This window comes from Protomyctophum parallelum, assembly GCF_964188405.1.
Source record: "Protomyctophum parallelum genome assembly, chromosome: 10".
NCBI classification, from domain to species: domain Eukaryota; kingdom Metazoa; phylum Chordata; class Actinopteri; order Myctophiformes; family Myctophidae; genus Protomyctophum; species Protomyctophum parallelum.
Genome location: NC_139704.1, coordinates 20,128,813 through 20,148,817, shown reverse-complemented (window position 1 = coordinate 20,148,817; position 20,005 = coordinate 20,128,813). Strand labels below are relative to the sequence as shown.

Here is a 20,005-nt window from a genome sequence, read left to right as displayed (position 1 = left end):
ATGCCATCACTCAAACCAGATGAGATAAAGGTTTAAGTTCACATTATCCACATTGACAGCTGACAGAGAAGCAAGAGACAGCGAATCATTCCGCTTTTTAAAATGGTTCCATTACTCAGTGGATCAGTTGGCAACACATCCACCAGTCATTTGTTATGTCAGGCCAGCCTGTGCAAGAGGAGTGTAAGAATTTATCTAGCTGTCCATGGGCAGACACCTTTCTCAACTCGGTATCTCAGGAGAGAACCACAGCTTTAAAACGAGCAAAGTCGCTCCAAATAAGTTCAGAATTTCTTCAAATGACACTTCTTTACGCTTTAGCTCAAGGTGGATGAATTCACAGCGTTCAAACTGTTAAACTATTGTACAAGACATGCTGGCAGATATCGCATGTCTGGAATTTGGAGTCTGAGATTCCCAGTGTTTTAGCACTTTATGGTTCTGCTAACACCCTAGCATTTTCACAAGCACAGTTGGTATAAGTAGGTAAGTGGGAAAACAGGAAATAACGCATGCACAGGCCTGAAGACACAGAGGCACCTCTGAAATCAGATGAACTTAAACATTACATTAAATGATGGCAATTCATCTTCTCCATAGGTAGGTCTACTTTTTTCTCCCTACACCAAATCGCTTCGCCCCAGAATAGGGACGCTAATAGGGTTTAGGCAGAAAATGGCATTTTAAGACAAAGAATAGAGGGAAAAAAACTGACTTTGCATGAGGACTGAGGAGTGGCTTGGAGATGGGAATAAGTAGAGATTGCAGCCGTAGAATGCACCCTGCTGAGCTGTAGAGTCTACAGTATGTCAGTGTTTCATATTCCAGGATACTTTAGCGTTAATACTTCAACCCAACTCCACGTTTATTGTCACATCACACATTTATACCAGGTATAAAAGAGTGGGTGACATTTTTCTTGTGCAAGCTTCCCATGAATAGCAGTATGTTGCATAAAGAATGAGAATGAACATAAATGAATTCAACAAATCCCTTTTTCAGATAGGCCGTCATTTTTTCTATTGTCAAGAGACGTTTTTGAGGAGAAAGGGGAGGCATTTTGTTTAGAAATAGCTTCTCATTCAGACAATTGTGAGCATTTTTTGTCTGACAGTCTCTGTTGTCCCAGTTAGCCGGAAGGCCATAGAACCCTTTCAAAGGAAGACAGACAAATTGTCCTTGACCCACTTCTTTTTTCTCAGCTTTTTCTTTTTTGAGAATGTAGTCCCTTTTTGAAGGGAAGGTATCTCTTCAGGAGAGACTTCAGGAGTGATGGACAGACAGACAGACAGACAGACAGACAGACAGACAGACAGACAGACAGACAGACAGACATGCCCCCGTTGGTCCCATGCAGCTCGGGAGCTGTCACAGGAGATAGAGAGAGAACCTCCAGAAAGCTGCTGACCCTTGACCTCTATCTTCCCTCACTGACAGATAGGATTTAGTTTATGCATTTGCAGACACAACACGCACGCACACACACAGTCACACACACACACACACGCACGCACATGAATGTGCAGACAGACAAACACAGATGCACACAAATCTATGCACGTGGACACATACACAAACACATTATCTACATTCACAGGTCACCGTTTTTTCCTCTCAGCATTATTACGGCAGCTCTTGATCTTACATTTTATTTAGGCGGATTCATGGAAATGACTAGCTGTGTTGTGGTGTTGCTTATTCCTTTTCGGAAGAAGAAAGAAGTCGGTTTGACACATCAAACTGGTTCCAATTTAGTATCGGGGGGCAAATATCAACTTTGCCAGCAGAATCATGTGAGTGAAAATCATAAAAGGTACATTAAAAGGCTCAATATATATTGCGGGGGGGGGCAGTCTGTGCCTCCTCCAACCTTGGTAATGGGAAAAGTGGTGTGTGTGTGTGTGTGTGTGTGTGTGTGCGCGCGTGCGTGCGTGCGCTCCCTCCACTGGATGGAATGAAAAAATTGAACAAGGCTAGTTTGCCGTACATTAGGGTTGGCTGGGCAATACAGCATGTTTTATTGTGATATGAGACTAGATTGTTTTGCACATCGTATGATGTGGCAAAAGTTAGCTTTTTCCTGGTTCTAATCACCTTATTTTATAGGCTTTCAAAACTTGTCGAAACATGAAAATGCCATGCCTGCAACTGTTGAAGAGGTGCCTTGCCCTCTAGTGCTTCGGAAAAAGGCATAATGTAAATGCAGATAATATGCAGAAGAATTGTTATTAACACATGCATTCCTATGTAAGAGTTGTCAGCTCTGGTGTTGATGGTTAACATTTACAGCATACGTGTCAGACTGTCAGTATTACAAATAGGACGTGTAAACATAGTTTTTAGGCCAACTTACTTTAGCCTAATAATAATTATATCGTAATCAGAGTTTTTTTCATGCTACACCTTTTTACACATTTCCCCCCTGAAACACACACTATTCCGTTCCTTCAGTAGGAGTCCATTATCTATCCCCGCTATATAATATAATTTGTATAGGCCTGTTTCGTCGTTTCGCTTTTGATTACTATAGAAAATGAAGTCACTTCATTGTACAGACCATGCTCTTTTCTTCTTTGCAAGGCTGGCATTATTGCTATGAACTTGTCATTTGCGCTCTGTTTTATTAGCTCTGTTGATGGTATTTCTATGTTAATACTTCTCCGCACCGTGCCTAATCAGTGTGTGCAACGCACATTTACATGTAATGCTGGAGGTATAGGGGCTGCTGAATTTTACATACACACAGGCGTTAATGATGTTAATCTCGCACACTCTTTGCTGCCTATATCCAGGTTTTAATTAATGTGACCAGTGCTAGTGAAGAAAGCAAATACTGTACAAATGGAACCAGACGGACCCTAACGGGTCCATTTGGTTCCATTTGTACACTCTCAGAGTTAAATTAACTTTGATTTTACAATATAAATTGGGGGTCCCAGAGATAGAAATTCCATTAAATGGGGTTCCGTATAGACTAATGCATGTCAAACTGGAGGTCCTTGAAATTAAACGGGTTGAGAATCACTGCTAAAAATCTTCTCTTATGGGGGTCCCTGGCATGTATTTTCAAATGGGGTCCGTGGGCTAATGACATAATGGGTGTCAATTTGAGGGTCCTTGACATGAATACGTTTGGGAAACACTGCTATAGCAGATATACAGAACAATGATGATCACAAAGATGATCACAACAACACAACGAGAGAGTTGATTTATTCAAACCTTTGGTTTCAGTCACTGAGGCTACACAGTACACTCTCAGGGTTAAAGGACCACTTCACCACTTTTCAACCTATCTTCATATAATAGGCCCTCACTAATAATCCTGATAAAATGGCACCATTTGTTTCTACTCGGTCTGTGTCTCATGTTAGTTAGTTAGTTTAGTTAGTTTAATTTATTGTCCACGTGTGGAAATTTGTCTTCGGTCTCATCAACGGTAAAAAACAAACCGTTACAACAGCAGCAACAACACTTACACAATTATTTTTCCATGGCAAAAAAGTGCAGGACAACAGTGGCAAATACTGTACATTGGAAAACAACATTTCTAGCGAGACATGGTATAATTTAGTGCCTTAATGGCATTTGGGATGAAGGAATTTCTAAATATGTTACGGTTAGCTTTTGGTACTTTGTACTGTCTACCAGAGGGAAGTAGTTCGAACTCCCTGCAGAGTGGATGAGAGGGGTCATTTGCTATCTTGACAGCTTTTTTCCGAAGTACTTCCTTGTAGATACAATTAATTATTTCTGTCTCTTCCCAATGATTTTTGCGGCTAGGTTCACTATTCGCTGCAGCTTGCTTCTTCCTTTTACATTAAGATTGCCATACCACATTGCCGTGTTCAAAGTCAAGATCAGGTTCTTATAGACTGTTTCCATGATATGCTTGCTCACTCTAAAGGAGTTCGTAGTAGGTGGAGGCGTTGGTTACAAGTAAAAAAAAATCTGGTCAGTATTTTCACTGAAATTGAGTTTGCTGTCAATATATGTGCCTAAGTATTTAAAATTGTCTACTACCTCCACTATTTGTCCACTAATTGTAATGGACTGCACAGGTTCCTTTTCATGAATGACAAGTTATTTTATTTTTGTCACATTGATCCCTAACGCCAGGGCTCCACCGGGCGCGTTACGTCAACGTCGCGTGCGTCAAAAAACGAACCGGGGCAATTTTAATGGTGACGGAGACGTGACGCAACGCGGGCAGTGGAGCCACCCTTCATTGATTAAAAAGGGAACATTCTGTGACAGTGACGGAGACGCGACGCTGACGCGCCCGGTGGAGCCCCGGTGTAAGGAGCTTCTATCGCACCAGTTCTGAAGAGATGACACATGTACTCTGTATGCTTCCTCCCCCGCTGTGTCCCCCTTCTTCAGTAAGGCAACCAGGGCCATATCATCCGCATATTTGAACAACTATAACATATCCTGGTCTAACTGGAATTAATTTGTATATAAGGAGAAAAGTAAGGGGGATAATCATAAGATAGTCTCCTGCGGAGCACCGGTGTTAAGCACAGTGATGTCGGACAGAGTATCATTAAGAGAGGAAGTCTCTGACAAGATGGATAATACCTCCATGTACGCCTATGTCAATGAGGAGGGCTGTGGGCAGTTCAGAAACCCGTACTCCAGTGACATTATCGATGGGGAATCCAAGCTAATAGAAACTGCAGGCTTTCTAGTCCTGAAAAGTTGCAATGCGAAAATGGAAGCCATCGTTCTCACGATAATAAAAATCGAAACATAAAAAAAAAACGATGATGTCGTGTTTCTGAACTGCCCACAGCCCTCCTATGAGACACAGACTGAGTAGGAAAAAAATGATGCCATTTTATCAGGATTATTATTTATCAGATTAGTGAGGACTTATTATATGAAGATGCCTAGGTTGAAAACTTGTGAAGTGGTCCTTTAAACGAAAGCTGCACTCAGGTATTTATTTAACATACGTTTCCACATGTGCAGTGGTTGGAGGTGGTCTCCCTACTCTTCCACAGCTGAGGCATTGTGATCCTGTTGGGTAGAACACCAGTCAGTACATTTTCGCTCATGAATGCAATATCTCCCCTGGACAAGCAAAAATCCGATTACGTATTGCAACTTTAGCACTTGTGGATTGTACAGTGTACGCACAGAACGATGTGAACTCATCAGCATGTCGAGGGTTGTTTGTCAGGAGACCTATTGTAGCTGGAGATGGCAGAAATAGCTTCTCATTTGGACAGAGGCTTAGCATCTTAATTTGTCTGAAGATCTGTTGCCAAGGTTCGAATCCTGGGGTAGGAAATAAAAATCACGGATTGCAGCTTTAAAACTCTTACAAGCGTACCAAGAGAAGGACGTGAAAGCAGCGTGTCAAGTGTGGTTTGACATGCACGAGTTCAGAGTTCCATAAACCCACTCACTCAGTCACTCAGTTGAGTCTGACAAGACGTGCACTCTGTCGCTGCCGTGCATGCACACCGTGCCACAGTCACTTTCTGCCTCTGCAAACAAACGCTCGCCTCTCTTGGGGTCCTTCTTGGTTGCAGGCTTGCAGCGGAGCATGTCGTATGTGTTTGCACTGAGTGTTGACTCCCTGCATCCGTCCCTTCTCATCGTGTCACATCTCCCGCGATGACTACGATAACAAACATACTGTGGTTCACTTTGCACACGCTTGCACGCATTACCGTCAGCAGCACACTCTGTTGTGGTTCTGTTCCGCCTCTTTCTCTCTCCCCCTCTGTTTGCCGAGCATTATACTGCATTAACAACATGTTTGACATTGTCATAACATCCTCTCTTGTGTGACGATAGCTCAGCGAGATCTGCAGTTATTAGCAATGCATGTTTTTGTCTTTGTGTGTGGCTGAGGAGCGGTACACGGCAAAATCCTCCGTTTAATTTGGCCATTAGTAAGTCTGATAGATGTACAAGTGGAACCAAAAGGGCCTTTATGGTTCCATTTGGTTCCATTTGTATACACTCTGCAATCCGGATATTTTAATGAATCAAACATTATTTTAACCAAACTGTGTGCTGGTGGAGCATAAACCAGGCCTCCTAGATTTCAATCAGCACTTGTCTTCCCCGTCCTGCCCTTCTCTCCTGTCTCAGCCATAGAAAGAATTTAGCCCAACCTTTTTGTCAAAATACTGTAGAGACACGAGGAAAAAAATATGCAGGATGTGGAGATTACGCAATTGACTTCTGACACTTCTGCCTGTTATCTGTGCCATTTCCGCAGTCACAGCTGCATTTAAGGAATGCACAATGTATATTTGTGTATAATGATTTCCTCTGTCATCGGTGTATGAATGTGTGTGTGTGAATGCACAATCTATGTAAAGAGCCTTGGATAAACGCGCTACATAAATGGGTGCATTTATATAGTGCCTTTATCCAATATATATACAGTATAGGATAAATATAGCCCTTCATGGTAGCTGCTAGAACAGTGACGAGAACAGGGCTAACTTGCTTTGAAAAATACTTTTGATTGGTTTTGCTATCCAGCCTTATTTGCCTTAATACATTTAAACTGCCCTCTATAACAAACATGTAAAGTGTAAAACTTTTATATAAAGGCTGTCACAAGTTGATGATGACATTATTTTGTCCATAATGTGTTTCAGCCCTATGGAATGCATAGTGTTAACATGTTGAAAATTATACTGTATCAAGTTGGTTTTAATTTATGTTCAGATTAAGTGCACACATGGACAAATTACATCAACTTGCGATGGGCGTTGTCACCCTTGAGTAAAAGATTAACTATTCCTAAATTATATAAAATATTTAAGGTGTTTTTTAAGTTTTGCGGGCAATTGTCATGTATATTAAGGCATATAAGACTCATTAGCCAGGGATCCTTTTAAGATGTTTTATTATACGGTTCTGCCAGTGAAGTAAATGAGCTAAAAGTATATTACTATCTAGCCCATAAACATACGTAAACTTGACTAAGTACTCAGGCAAAGATACGGAGAATGAGTCCGACGACCGACAGGCAGATGAAAGTTTCCAAGTCCATTTTATTTCAGATTGAGTAGAGTACAGCAGATCACAACCATGAGGCTGGAGCCCCAGCCCCATGGACCCAGCCAGCCTGACGGCTTCTGGCCTAACACACTTTACAGACATTTCGGTAGGTTTAAATACAAGTCAGAACAAAGAGATCAAAGAGACATGACGAAAGGTGGTTCTCTAACCCCCACTGTAGTCTAAAGTGGTCCGTGCATGTCCAAAATAGATGTTTGCCTGCAGCCGCAGCTGCTATCAGCCAGCTATAGATCCACTTAGCATACAGGACCCCCTGTTGCTGTCCAGGCATCCTGTTCGGACAGGTTTGTTCTCTCACTCATGTCATGAGAGAACAAAGATCCACTTTAGTTTAAACCTGGTGAACCAATTTGGTCTGTACTAGGCTATAATTGTGATTTCAATATACCTCACCAGCTTAGCTGAGAATAAATCTGAGGGATATATAAACTCAGATCATTCAGTGCCAACACGACAGTCTCTACAGGGAATGACCAAAAGAGCCTCACTATTATAGAATCTAGTTAAACTCCTCCCATACAACCTGACCATGTCTGGACATTATTCAAAGTTGTTCTTCACTTTCTTGACAAATTGTTGTGATCACTTGGAGAATGTATTAGAAAATGATATTATCACTTACCCACTTACGTCCGTTGGTGTGGTGATCAGTGTTTAATAATTCCAACATAATTTCCTTTAATGGGTATAGTTGAGTGCGATTATAGCTCTTGAGGAGATTGGATGTTTAATAGAGACTCTGTAGACACGGACGTACCATTAATCAAAAGTCATTAAAAATGTAGGTTTTTGGTCAAAAATATGTAATTGTGAAAACGGTTGCAATGTTGCACCTTGCTAATCTTGTTAAAGGAGAATTCCATGCTAGAAGGCTTTCCTTTCTTACCTTTCTTTGTAGTTGTTACGTCCCCACCAAAGAGGTTTTTTTGTGCAAAAACTCCTTATTGGCTACCATAAGCCCTCAATGAATTGCATTGAATTGAATGGGAATTGAATGGGGTGTTGTGCTAATTTGCTTATTTCCAACGAAATAAGTAGTAAAGTGTGCCGCTTGGGATATTATGAAGAGATGGAAATAAGCAAATTAGCACAACACCCCATAGCCCCATTCAATTCTCATTCAATGCAATTCATTTAGGGCTTATGGTAGCCAATAAGGAGCTTTTGCACAAAATAACACCTGGACCTCTTTGGTGGGGACGTAACAACTACAAATAAAGGTAAGAAAGCCTTCTTACCCTTCTAGCATGGAATTCTCCTTTAATCTAACCAGAACAGGCTCACAGAGGAACAATACAAATACATAATACATATAAGTACATACTCAATAGAATACTATTTGACTTAATATATGACTAAGTACTACAATGAGCAACACAGGCATTCAAAGTATTATTCAATCGTCATCAATCATATTCAGCAAAATCTCTCTCTCTCTCTCTCTCTCTCTCAACCCTCCCTTTCCCTCAGTGTGGTCAGCTGATCCCCAACTTCCCCTGCCTCCTTCCCTCCCCCAGTCCTCCAGATTTCATCTCATCAGCTTCCTGCACTCGAGCGGCAGCCTCATGCAGTCTTATAAGAGTCTCACTCTCCACTCACGGAGAAAGTATTGCCAACATTAAGTTTTCTCGCTCTCACACCGATCCCTTGCTTTTTGAGAGAGAAAAGGGAAAAAAAGACTCTCGAAAGAATGGACCTCATTTCTCTTTCCCTGTAGAATGTTGGTTCAAAAAGGGCAACAAAAAAAATACACTTGCAATTCAGTCTGTCTGGCACAATGCTGTCTGGTCTGAAATGGAAAGAGGGACCGTTTAGGCCCTTTATTTACAGCAGCTGGGTCCAAAGTGCGGCCTGTGGGCCAAATGTGGCCCTGGGGAAAATGTTATACGGCCCACAGCTTCATACCTGTATTGTATTATGAATTTCCGGCCAACAGTATGGGACATTTTGTCATTAAAGTGTTTTAACCTGGGCATTTCCCAGAGCATAATTTGCCACTTGTTCCTTGTAACATTATTATATTTTTTTACCTTGTTTGCTTGGTTACATTTGGTTTAAGGCTGAAAAAAGCTTGAGATACACTTTTTGTTCACAGCACACACCTGACAAAAGACCATTGATATTAAATATCGATGATGATAGTTAAATAGAATCGTTTAAATACGAAGGTGCATTATGTAGTTGGCCAACTTGGCCCTTGGGGTGTTCTATTTTTTCTAATATGGCCCCCTCTGAAGCAGTTTGGACACCCCTGATTTAAAGGCTACACCACAGGAACGAATCCCGACAGAATAAGAACAAGCTAGGTGTTCATGGTCTGTAGTTGTTCCACGCTTCCGTCAGCAACCCTCCACTGAACATCCTTTAAAATGGCAGAACTATACTGTTGTGCTGTTATGTGCACTGAGGCACTGAGGCACAACACTTGGCTCCCATTGGCCAGTCAGGTGGCTACGCTTAACCACATCTGCCCTGGTGTCCCTAATCTGGAGAGTTTGGACACCAGAGTGATTGTGTGTGAGCTTGCAGATCGGCTATTTTCAGCAAAGACATTTGGTGTTGAGGGAAAAAAAGGAGAGAACCAAGAATAGACCCTTACTCTGCGGTTTTAAGTGTATAATCCCTATGAGCTGCTTTTGCTTATTTTTTGAGGGTCGCTAGCCCCTACTATGTCCAGCTTTTAGTGTGCGTGTAAACACAAACTTTTGTCTTAACACAAACATTAAATACCATTGATAATGAACGGCCAGTTTTGAGTGTTTGTGCAAACACAACCATTGCGTAAATTCTAATTGGCCAGAATGAGATGATGTACAGTATGATGATAAGAGCGCCCCTCACTTCACACAGTGTGTGATTATTGAAATCATTTTCGGCTTGCCCAAAATAGGGACACCAGGTGGAAAGTGGTTAAAGCTCAATTGTTTATACTTCACTACAACCACTCCTGTCCTAAAATTAGCCAATAGTTCCCAGGGAATGTTCTCTCTAAATGAGTAAACCAATAGTTCCCAGGGAATGTTCTCTCTAAATGAGTGAGCCGAGCGTGCTCTCTGATTCCTGTTTACCTATTATCCTCCAGTTAGACACCTTGTTTGTCACTGTCACGATCACTAGAGCGAGACTCGACCTGTGGATGAATTAGTGACCCGGAGGAGATGATCAGAGTCCACAAACCAAGCTCGTAAATCAAAACATTATTACAGGTATATATAAGAGCAGTGGTGGAAAGTAACTAAGTACATTTACCTAACTACTGTACTTAACCCATTTAGACGGTTCTACAAATGCCACCATTCATCTCCATCCATCACCATTCATCTCATTCCACCATCTGAAAATATGTTGTTCCAGGGACCCCCTTCAGAAGCAAAGATATGAGTTAAATACATTCACTGTAAAGGAATATATTCAAAGATTTGCGCCACATTTTCACGAAAAATAGCTAAAGTATAACATAATGCTTTAATGGGTTACGGTATTTTTGAGGTATTTGTATTGTATTTACTTGAGTATTTCCAATTTCCAATACTTTTACTTCTACTCCATTACATCTCAGAGGCAACCCTTGTACTTTCACTCCACTGCCTTTATATGAAAACTTTAGTTACTAGTTACTTTGTAGATTTAGATTATTATTACAAAACATACATTAACCATATCAGCCCTATATACATTTCGGCCATTTGAAAATAGCCGATCTACAAGCTCACAATGCATCGCATTGTGAGCTTGTAGATCAGCTATGTTTGAAAACTTGACATGGGACATTCTGCACAATGAGTACTTTTAGTACTTCAAGTACATTTTGATGCCGATACTCTTGTACTTTTACTCAATGTACACTTTGAATTCCGGACTTCTACATTGCAGTATTGATACTTGATACATTTGAGTACTTTTTCCACCACTGCAAAGAGCAACTAACAAGTGACACAGTTAACAGAATCCCATGGGTCTGCGCCTTTCGTTTCGAGTATATGCAGAGGTTTATTAAACAAACTAGTTTAAATGTTGCTTCATCAATACAGCAGTTCCGTAATTATAGGCCAGGGGTGGGCAACTTTGACGATGGAGAGGGCCACTATAGTTCCACACTCACTCCAGAGGGGGCACATTGCATATGCTATTGTAGCAAAAATAGCAGATACAAGCTCAAAATGCGTCGCACTGCGACACGTTTTGAGCGTGTAGATCTACTATTTATTTTATTTGAGTTGAAATCCTGATGGGATTTTATTTTTGCTATTTTTGAATTGGAATCCTGAAAAGTAACATTTTTATTTAATTTCAAATGCATTTAGTTCTACTTATATCAACTTCATGAACTTAAATGCAAATACCGGTACATTGGACATAAAAGATACAACATTTTAATACTAGTCATTCATATAGAATGAAATAATTAAAGCGGGTCATGCTTGCATGTTTGGATTTGTAACAGCTGAGATCAATGTATATGTCAGGGGTTCCCAAAAAGGCAGACAATTCAAAAGCCCCTGGCTTTGATTGAGATTGAGTCATTATGGTGCACTTCATAATATTACCACATGGGGGCAGAAGTTAACAAGTAACTGACGGCAAAATAAAGGTATACAGGCTGTCACCTGACTTGCTGTGGTCTAACCTCAGGTTCTGTATAGGAAGAGCACAGTGTGACCACTGTGTGACAGTGGATTCATCACACCTCTTTTATTTATTTCTAATCATTGTGATGCATAAAATTGTCTTTCTTTGTTGAAAGTTTCCTTCCAAGTTTGTCGGTGAGAACCGACTCAACTTTCGGTGTCCTTGACAAGCAGCCCTGATCGGTTGCCTTATTAGTCGTAATTATGCAGATTGCACTGCTGATAATTATTAAATAAACTAATTCAGCAGGAACATTTCTTATTTTCGTCATTGCAAATTCCAAATGAGAACAGAGCTTTGGTTCCGAGCTGCTGACTTTAGCGCCAGGTGGCTGCACCAAATTACTGAGCTCCTTCCTACAAGGTGAGAACAACACACTTGTCTAATGTGTGTAGCATCTGTTATTTTCCATCTGTAAGTGCTATATACGTACATTATATATGAACATGTTATCAGGAACCAAACTGAATAACAGACATCCTGTTAACCAAATGGACCTGAACACAGAGTTAGACATGAATGAATGAAAACCCACAATGGTATATTGTTTCTTTATGATGGTATACTGACCATTTCTAAAACGTTTTCTAAAACGGTGACCACCGTAAAGTCTTCTGTTGCCAATTCATTTGCATGTTATGTAAGTGAATAAAAGCGTTACCTTTATGTATATATTTATCGATGCCTTCAAGGCTTCGTGGATTGAATCCCACAAATAAGCGGTCAAATGGAAACAAAACGAGGGAGGCAACATTATCCTCTTGTGTCACGCTAGATAGCCGGGCTTTACTTTGGCCGTGAAATGCTGTTGTATTGTTTGTCAAAAACCGTGAAGATCAGCTCAGCAGTGTGTGCATGCTGCACGCTGCTGCTGCTGACGGTTTCTATATTTCTATATTTATCAGTTTATTTTCTGCTCCGGCTCAGAACACAACGCTGATGCCTTTTTCTGAAAAGGCACGGTTGGGATGTTGAAACGTCGCCTTGCCAACGAACGGAGGCGAGAGTGGGCAGCCTGGCAGATGAGCCCCTCGATGTGCTCTCTGCTAGAGCCCCCCCTGAACCCTGAGCACTGAGCAGAGCTCCCAGCTGAACTGGATCCGTGTTTATCAGCAGGGCTTTTATGTCCACATGTTTCTGCTACATCCCCTTAACCCTGCACTGCACACTGAGGCTGCCATCAGCGCTCTCCTCTCTTGTGAGAAATGCTCATTTATTAGCAGGCGAGGCAGAACCCGCTCGGATTCTGCACCTTCTCTGTGGGCAGCAGCAGCACTCAGCCAAAACTGCCAACTCTGGCACTGTGCGTGCTTTGTTTCTGTGTGTGTGTGTGTGTGTGTGTGTGTGTGTGTGTGTGTGTGTGTGTGTGTGAGAGTGAGGGTGTGTGTGCGCACGGGCATGTGTATGTGTGCGAGAAAGAGGGAGAAAGAGATTCCTGCCTGCCTGTGTGAAGTGCAGCCTATTGTTTCACCGCTGTTCTAACATCCCCCTGTAACGTATCGACCAACGGAGTGCACAAACTTGAGAAATAGAAATGTGAAATTGAAAGTTTCACTTGAATAAGGGAAGAGAGGCAAGTAAGCATTGAGGGGTTGCGGAGAGCATTGCGTTGCTCTTCAGGTCCTCAACTCTACAGAACTGCACACAGTAAAATTCACAACGTGCCGGGAAGAGGGGACGGGGAGGAGGTAGTGATTTGAAGGGGAGAGAGAGAGAGGGAAGGGAAAAGAAGAGAATGAAGTAGGAACAAAAGCACACACCCACCCAGACCATTGTTTTCCCCCCTCTTCCATTTCACTACATTGTCCACGCAGAGGAGCGGATCGAAAAAGAAATGAGCACGGAGAGAGAGAGGGAGGGAGGGAAGGCGGGAGAAGCTTGGAGATGCACGCAAGCAGCTTCCATCCCAGCTATTCTGCCTAAATAGGTTCTTCCTCTGCAATGCACTCAAGCTCCAGTGATTCGCTGTGTGGATGCTGTTCATTTGCATAGACTCCTCTCCCTCCCGCTTCCTGGCTGGCTGTCGAGGTCCCACCCCCCTCTTCCATCCACCCACCCGCCTTTGCCTCCCCTCCTCGCTCTATCCTCCTCTGCCTCCGCCTCCCTCCCTCCCTCCCTCTTGCGCACATCTTCTGGAACTGCGCTGCCGTTGCTGTCTGTCTCTCTGCGTGTTGAGCGTGTGTTCCCTGCCCAGGGCTGCTGCTCTCAGGTACCGCCGCCGCTCACTCGGCTCTCTCTCTCTCTCTCGCTTGCTCTCTCACTTGAGAGCGCAGATCTGTAGATGGGGGACGGCCACTCCACTTGGCACAACTTGCACAGGTGCGATCACCGTCTGCGCGCCAACGCGGCCATCCAGCAGCACACAACGCAGATGAGAGTGGGATTCAACTGTGCTCAGATTGTTCTGCTTCTTCTGGACATCTTTTGAGACGGCTGGAGGTGGAGGGGGGAAAAAAACAAGAGGGGATCTCAGAAGGTCTATTTTGTTTTCTTCAAGAGAATGTAGCTACTCGTGTGCGTTTGGTGTTTGCTCCTTTTCAAGCTGGTGATTGTCTGCATTTCCTTTGTGTTCTGCCCATCGCTCTTTCTTTTTTTGGAGTATTCTGAGTTTTGGTGAGGAGATAATGTGATTCCTTTTGTGAGCGCATAACGGGAGGAGTAAGACAGCAAACAGAGAGAGGGAGAGAGAGAAGTGTGACAGGGGAATGGGAGCACGCTGGGATTTCTCCGTTGCCATTTGAGGGTGTCCTAATTTTCTTCAGTGAATGTTTTTGTTTCTTCTTGTATAATGATTGGCGGTGCAACTTCGCCACACTGGGTACTGCTGCGGATTTCCTAACTAAGAGGGCCCCACCCCCCCACAACTGACTTTTTTATGTGGCGTACCTTTTCGGGTTTTTCTTCCTGGGGGATCTGTTTAACTCTGCGAGTGTCGGTTTGGGCATATTGTGAGATTTGGGCAAGGCATAGAAACATGGGCTGTCAGGCTCACTGAAGGTTCCACCTTGATCAGTAGCCTCGGCTTGGCCACGCCAGGGAAGATGCTTGGAGGCTGGAGGACACACATAGCTCCCCTGAGGCCCACCGGGGAGGCTCTAAACTGGAATGGGTCTTCGCTCGCCCACCTGGCCCTGTGGATCGCCGCTCTGGCCCTGGGCTTTGTGGCGGGGTCAGAGCCGGGGGCCGTGGAGACGCTCCACCACATTCACCTCTCCCACGGAAACAAACGTCACCATACTGTGCCTATTGCTATCCATAGATCACCTGCCTCCCTACGTGCAGGACACAGTGAGTATTATACTTGGTCCCACAGTGCATACCATTTACACTCTCCTCTGCTTAGCAGTTCAGCATGCTGCATGCTGACACAAGCTGCCTTGGTTCTTTTTGGGAAGTTTTATTCTATTAGCCTTCATTCTCTGCCAAGTATTACAACTGTTTTCAGACATTGTTATCTAGTAGTTACTTCATAAGTCATTTCTATGCATTCACAAATGCAGAGAGATAGAACGGAAGGCACAGCATAATTGTTTGGCGTTTTCTTTTGGTCTACTGTTCATTTTGGTTCCTATAGTCCCCGACCCCCGGCCGCTTCGCAACAGCTCGCTTAGCTGCAGCCAAAGCCAATTTTTGTCCGTCTCAGCAAAGTGCCCTCCCTCCCATCTCCATGCGTGAGATTAGCCATATCCCTGTCTCCAGATGCCCCTCGGTGTCCAGATTAGACAGGATTAGAAGGCTGTGCTGCTCCACGCTGCCCCTTGGGGGTCGTAGGAGGCGGAAGATGTGTTGTGTCCGGCTCCGCGGGGCGCTGAACCACGTCTGGACTATGCCCAGGGTGCAGGGGGGGGGGGGGGGGGGTGCTCTGTACGCTGTGTGGCACAGAGGTCCATGCCTAGAGAGGCACAGAGACAGACGGAGTCTCAACTACGTGGAATTTGTATTATATAACCAAGTATACTGATGGCCCACTGCAGTATGCGTCGGTTTGCCTCAGTGTAAAAGTGAGGGAGCACTGTGAAATCGAACTCTGAGACGGTGCAAATGTAACCCGGACGGACCCCATTCACGGGTCCATGCGGTTACAATTTGCACCCTTTCCCAGTTGCAAACGGATTCATTAACGGTGAAGATTTTATGTGCAGTTAATAATTTCCACCCCATACATTTTTACTGTTGGCGGTACGTTTGATAAAGCGTATATAGGCTTTCGGTCGAGGTTGTTGTGCATATTCAAAGTGCTTTGACCCGTGGAATAACAAAACAGGCCCCCCTTGTTTTTTTTCTTCTTTCTTTTTTCATACATTTTGCATGACGTCATTGAAACCAGCGGTGCAACCATCGACATACAGTAGTGCCCGGATTACCTATAAACTGTGGTTTTCAACCCTTTTCATATCAAGGCCCATTATTTATTCGGCATTTGAGCCACCGAACCACCATTTGATGACATTTAGCCTTCACAATTCCATGTATGCTGGAATTCCATATAGAAGAGATAACAGGCAAATGCTGATCAAAATAACAATTCTTCTACATTCTCTCTAAATGTGTAGGCTTTTTGCAAATTAAGTAATGCAGATTTTATTTTTTTAACAATAATCTAACTCTTGAGAGCATTCATTTTACGCTATCAAGAGTTAAAGATCTACAAGGGTCCATTTGGTTACCAACTCTCCATGCATCATTTAGCTGGGGACCACCTGGAACCCCCTCAAGGACCACTGGTTGAAAACCACTATTAGAACATACAGGTATATTATGGACCTTTATTTTTGTGGTTCATTATTATTATTATTATTATTATTAATAAATAAGGTATACCAAGAGACTCTCTTATGTTAAGGTTGACCCTGTGTGATACAGTCTCCTTCACTGTATGTCCTGTATGTAGGGTGCTGAATACCATTCCAAGCAGATATATATATATATATATATATATATGGCATGCACGAGAGAGAGAAAGAGAGAGATCTGCTGAACACAGACAGGTTCACTTGCATGAAGTGAGGAGCCGCAAATGAAGCAGTGCTTTGGAACGCGGTTTTGGAGATTGGAGGGCTGAGCAGGAGGAGGAGGAGGAGGAGGAGGAAGGGGGGGGGGGACTACTGGGCACACAGTCTGGATCAGACAGTCTTACAATACTCAGTGATGATGGTGGGGGGGATGAGCTGGCCTGCTGAGCGAACAGGGGAGGCAATTAGGCCACACTGCCGCGGCCTGCCTTTAATGGACAGCACAGCCTGCTGGCTCCTATACTGTATACCTCCCCCTGCAAGACTCCCAAGGTGTGGAGCCCACGGAAAAAATATCCTGGGTGTTAATGAACCATGGACTCTTATGGTGTTATATTTGTCAGTGGTGGAAAGTAACATTACTTTAGTTACTTTGTAGATTTTGATTATTATTAAATGGTAAATGGTAAATGGTGCATTTATATAGCGCCTTTATCCAAGGCGCTTTACAGAGATTGTGCATTACATTCACCCATTCACACACACATTCATACACCGATGGCAGCGGAAACCATGCAAGGCACCAACTAGCACATCGGGAGCAATTAGGGGTTCAGTGTCTTGCTCAAGGACACTTCGACAGTAACTCTGGGGGAGCCCGGGTTCGAACTGGCAACCTTACGGTTACCATCCAGGCACTCTACCCCTGAGCCACCGCCGCCCAAAATTATTACAAAACATTCATACTTTATAAGCACTTCAGACCTATATACATTCCGGCCATTTGAAAATAGACAATCTACAAGCTCACAATGTGTTGTGATGCGACACATTGTGAGTTTGTAGATCTGCTATTTTCAAATGAGTTTTAGCACATTTGAAAACTTGAAATGAGACATTCTGCATAATGAGTCATTTGTACTGTTGGCCCTTTAAGTATATTTTGATGCAAATACTTTTGTACTCAAGTACATTTTGAATTTCGGACTTTCACTTGTGCAGTAGGCCTAGTTCTACATAGCAGTATTGCTACTTTTACTTAAGTAAAACAATTGAGTACTTTTTCCACCAGTGATAAAATCCAGACTATGAATGAGCCTTAAGTATGCCTGTTTTGCCTGACACATGACAACCAAGCACTCCATCTTTAATGTTTCCATATTGTGATATGCCCAGTGCCCACACGTATATTGATGGTAGTAGGACTCATGTTAAAGGTATATTCAGTGATTTCACTTAATTCAAATATCACTTATTTTTTTGTTTTGTTGTGATAATCCTCTCTACTATAGAGTGTGCTGGCCATATAAGGAGTTCCTCCCTGTCCCCAGTTAACCCCTGGGGGTCAAAAAACCTTAGGTTTCGTTTTTGACTCTCTATCCTGATTGGACGAAAGGCTGGGTCCCACAGCCAAAAACGAAACCTAAGGTTTTTTGAGTGAAATCACTGAATATACCTTTAACCAATTAAAACCACATCTGTGCCATTTTAGATTTTAGCGTTGGCTGTTCAAAAATAGCAGATCTACAAGCTCACAGCGTGTCACTTAGAACAGTGGTTTTCAACCAGTGGTCCAGGAACCACCAGTGGTCCCCCAGGGCGTTTCCAGGTGGTCTCCAGGTAAATGATGCATGGAGAGTTGGTAACCAAATGGTCCCTTATAGATCTTTAACTTTTGAGAGCATAAAAATGAAACCAAATGGACCCGTACAGTTCCATTTGGTTTCATTTTACTCTCTCAAGAGTAAAATTATTGTTAAACATCATGCATTACTTCATTTACAAGAAGTCTGCACAATTGGAGAATGTAGAAGAATTGTTATTTTGATCAATGTTTGCCAACAGCATGGAATTGTGAACAAAAGTCATTAGTTTTGGGTCTAAGCAATCTCATCAAATGGTGGTCCGTGGCTCAAATGCTGAATACATAATGGGCCTTGATTTGAAAATGGTTGAAAACCACTGATTTTAGAAGGCCTCAGGTCTTGATGGTCTCATCTTGGAAAGGGAAATGACGGTCCACGTTGAGATCCAACGATAACCTCCAGGATAAAAAAAAACATCCTGATGACGTCGCTGCATGTAGCGTTTGGCAGCGCCGCAATTTGTGTCAGTCGCGCGGGAGCTTGTTCCTGACAAGGGGCCCCGCACGATCATCATGGCATCAATTAAAAATGTACAGCTTTTCAATTATTCAGTCTAATATGTGGATGCATGAGCCATGCTTATCCCCCGAGGTTGGTTTATGCTTTTCTTCGCCATTCCTTCTTTTTTTCCCCCCACGTTATCCCGCTTGCTGGTGAGTCAGTGTTTCTCTCAAGCGACGGCAGCAGAGCTGGCGTCTCATTATGTCAATTTCAACGTTCAGATCTATTACTGTTAGGCATACATAACACATAGAATGCTGTATTTTGCCCCTCGGCGGTGTCTCGAGCAATTCGTCGAAACTCCGACCAACACGTCGCTGATTGCGTTGCTACTGTGTCAGTTTCATGGTAATGCGGTGCATTTTTGCTACTGGTGTCTTTTTTTCTTCCAACTGAATCCAGCAACAGCAGCCGGCTCCGTTAACCACATGAACCCGAGCATCCCTATTCTGCGGCAAACATTCAGCAAAATATAGCTAAGCTATTTTCAATGGAGATATTTAGTGTAGAGGGGAAAAAAAGGAGTGGAGCCTAACAGACACCTGGGGGACCCCTGTCACCTAAGTTTATACACGGTTTAAGGGGTTAAATAATGAACTATACCCTTAATTTATCATGTAATCCAAAATGTAACCCACAGGCATTTATAGAACAGCACATCCGAGAAATGTGTCCCTTTGGTTTCTCCCTGCGTTGAACTTGTGTGTCAGTTATTGATTTATGCGGGAAAAGTGGGAGAAAATTACCATGGTCAGGATCTATGAAATTGAGTTAGCGTGTGATGCATTGTTTGTTGAGGACCGGTTGTAATGAGGTTCAGACAGTATGAAGTCTGAGGGACAGACCCAACATCCATCACCACACACACACAGACTAGAACATTTCCTGCTGCACTGGACTTCCTTCCCAGAGATGAAAGATTTGGCGCTGTGCGCGCGTGCGCGTGCGTGTGTGTGTGTGTGTTGGAGAGCAGCACGGCCTAAAAAATGAATAAAAAACATGTGATTGTCTTTGCTCTCTGAGACAGGACAGAACCGTGTGAGGGGTCTGAACGAAGGAGGGGACTTACTGTATACTCAAGAGCATACATGGGCAACTGCACTTAATGCGGCCCGCAGGTTAATATCAGAATACTGATACTGATTTCAGCTGTATAATTCCAAACATGGCATGACATGACCTGCTTTAATTTCTTACGTCTAAATCAGTAGCTTAATGAGTTTT

At 43.0% G+C, this 20,005-nt stretch overlaps 1 protein-coding gene across 22 annotated transcripts in view; it reads left to right on the top strand.

Annotated features, from left to right (window-relative positions):
• The window catches only part of LOC310866120 (neurexin-1a), a gene marked incomplete at its 5' end in the record, with an annotated part of 455,952 nt that overhangs the window by 242,253 nt on the left and 193,694 nt on the right, over window positions 1-20,005 (top strand). For 2 of the 22 annotated variants that reach the window (XM_083775492.1, XM_083775491.1), the window contains one exon: window positions 13,875-14,970. The exons of the other annotated variants lie outside the window; for them this stretch is intronic. In XM_083775492.1, coding sequence (XP_083631618.1) covers window positions 14,724-14,970 — 247 coding nt within the window. Of the gene's footprint in view, window positions 1-13,874; window positions 14,971-20,005 lie in introns of those variants that run through there. 22 annotated transcript variants of the gene reach the window in all.